Source organism: Gekko japonicus, unplaced genomic scaffold, assembly GCF_001447785.1.
Source record: "Gekko japonicus isolate JY-2015 unplaced genomic scaffold, Gekko_japonicus_V1.1 scaffold1207, whole genome shotgun sequence".
In the NCBI taxonomy this organism is placed as follows: domain Eukaryota; kingdom Metazoa; phylum Chordata; class Lepidosauria; order Squamata; family Gekkonidae; genus Gekko; species Gekko japonicus.
Window position 1 is genome coordinate 575975 of NW_015163124.1, and position 2423 is coordinate 578397.

At 46.2% G+C, this 2423-nt stretch overlaps 1 protein-coding gene across 1 annotated transcript in view; it reads left to right on the forward strand.

Moving 5' to 3' along the window:
• LOC107106712 (protein PAT1 homolog 2-like) overlaps nucleotides 1-1868 on the forward strand; it is a gene marked incomplete at its 3' end in the record, with an annotated part of 11881 nt that extends 10013 nt beyond the window's left edge. The window contains exons 4-5 of the mRNA XM_015406893.1: nucleotides 270-338; nucleotides 1788-1868. Coding sequence (XP_015262379.1) covers nucleotides 270-338; nucleotides 1788-1868 — 150 coding nt within the window. The remainder of the gene's footprint in view (nucleotides 1-269; nucleotides 339-1787) is intronic.
• Nucleotides 1869-2423: the final 555 nt, after the last annotated feature.

Sequence of the window (2423 nt, forward strand, 5' to 3'; positions counted from 1 at the left end):
TTTAAGTTCCAGAGCCAGCCTGGAGATTTGGTTATTTTGCTCCAGACCTGTTGGGAACTCAGAAAATAACCTGGTGGCAGACTACCTTTGTAACCTGGAGGGATTATCTAGAATTCCTTCAGTGTTTTAGTAAAAGTGCTTTGTAATCTGTTCTTTAAACCCAGACTCTGTACCTGGAGAGGTGCGGGTCTGTGACAGATCCGTCCCTCATTCCATGTATCCGTGGCACAATATTGTGATTTGTAAGTCCTTTTTTTTTTGCTCTTCAGAGAGAAGATTCTGCTGTGCTCAACCGTAGGATTGCCAGCAGCCTTCCAGATTACGCTACTGATTACTTGGTAAGGGTGTGATCCTGCCTTCTTCCTTAGATCCACAAGAGGGGGGGGGAAGTTGGGAAATATGCTTAGTTTGGGATTGACAAGAGAGGATTGTGTGTGACGAGCAGTGTTCCCTCTAAGATGAGTCAGTATGAGCTAGCTCACAGGTTTTTAGCCTCCGGCTCGCACATTTTTGTCTTAGCCCAGGAAGGATGGCTCCAGAGCAAACTGATTTATGCAGTAGCCAAATTACTTGCTCACAACTTTAATGCCGGTTGCTCACAAAGTAGAATTTTAGCTCACAGGACTCCACAGCTTAGAGCAGTGGTGGCAAACCTATGGCACGGGTGCCAGAGGTGGCACTCAGAGCCCTCTCTGTGGGCACGCGTGCCATCGCCCCAGCCAGGCCCAGACCATCATTAAAGTGTCGAATTCTCTGCCAAATAATTTTAAGTAAAAGAAAGCATTTGGGATTGCTTTCCTTACTTTGTTTGGGTCATCTTAAGTTAATGTATGAGTTGTTTTTTTCTAAAGTAAAACCTCAGTATTCAGGTTAAATTGCCGTGTTGGCACTTTGCGATCTATAAGTGGGTTTTGGGTCACAGTTTGGGCACTCGGTCCCTAAAAGGTTCGCTATCACTGGCTTAGAGGGAACATTGGTGGCGAGGTGTTCCCGTTTCAGCAGAGCTGGGAAAAATACAGAAGAGGGCAATCAGGATGATGAAGGGGCTGGAGCATCTCTCCTATGGGGAAAGTTTGGAGAGTCTGGGAATCCCAAGTTTAGAAAAGAGACAACTAAAGGGGACGACGACATAATAGAGGTTTATAAAATAATGCACGGGTTGGAGAGAGTGGACAAAGAGAACTTTTTCTCCTTTTCTCAGAATACTAGAACTTGAGGACATCCAGTGAAGTTGAAGGGCAGTGGTTTCAGGATGCAAAACATACTTTTTAAAAATTCAACAAGTGAATAAAATGTGGAATTAATGCCAGAGGAGGTAGTAATGGCCATAGGCATCAATATCTTTAAAAGGGGAATGAGACAGATTCATGAACAATAGGCTTATTAGTGGTTAGTAGCCATGATGACTAAAGGGAACCTCCACATCCAGAGGCAATACACCTCTGGAATAACAGTGCTAGGGGGCAATGTTGGAGGAAGGCCTTGGCCTCAATGCCCTGTTGTTGGCCTTCCAGAGAGGAACTGGGTGGCCACTTTGTAAGACAGGATGTTGGACTAGGTAGACCACTGGTCTGATCCAGCAGGGCTCTTCTGAGGTTCTTAGGAAAGCCTCAGCCTCTCTGCCCTGTTGTTGGCCCTCCAGAGGAACCGGGTGGCCACTGTGCGAGACAGGATACTGGACCAGATGGAGCCCTGGTCTGATCCAGCAGGGCGCTTATGTTCAATAGCATGCTCCTCTCACCTTTACCCTTTTTCTGTCCATACTTTTATTGGATTAATCTCTCCAGAATAATCCCTTTGAGGGAGCTTCAAAATCTGATTTGTGGAACTCTGCGCTGAGACGTGCCTCATCCCGAAATCTGATGGAGGTGAGCATTGCTTTGCACGCTTGCTTTCTTCCCCTGACCTGAATCAGGGAACAAAACACTTCCTTGTACTGTCATGGCCAGAAAGCTGGCTACGGCTGATGTACCTGGTTACTTGAGAGTAGCCTGGCGATTTGTTTTAAGTTCTCAAGTCATTAAGCCTTTGGTTTGCAGAGTTCAAGACTTTGACATTTGAGTGTCTCTTGCAAGCAGAAGCTCGGATGGGAAGGGGCGAATCCCTTGTATAATGCTAGCATTTCAGAAAGCCTTGGGCAGCAGAATACGAAAAGAATCTTGGCAGCAGAAAATGTAACTAACTAGCTTGGACATAGCTGCCTATCCTATTGAGTTTGGAGTCTGCCCTGCAAAAAGCAACATCTTTCCATCTTCTGGTAGCCTCCTACCCTTGTAATTTATCCCCAATTTGGCATGCTATTAAATAGAGGGCTACCACACCAGAAAGGAGCTGTGGTGGCTCAAGAGGTTAAGACGCTGAACTGCAGGCTTTGGAAGGTCGGTAGTTCAGTAGTTCGATACCCGAGTGTGCCGCATGATGGA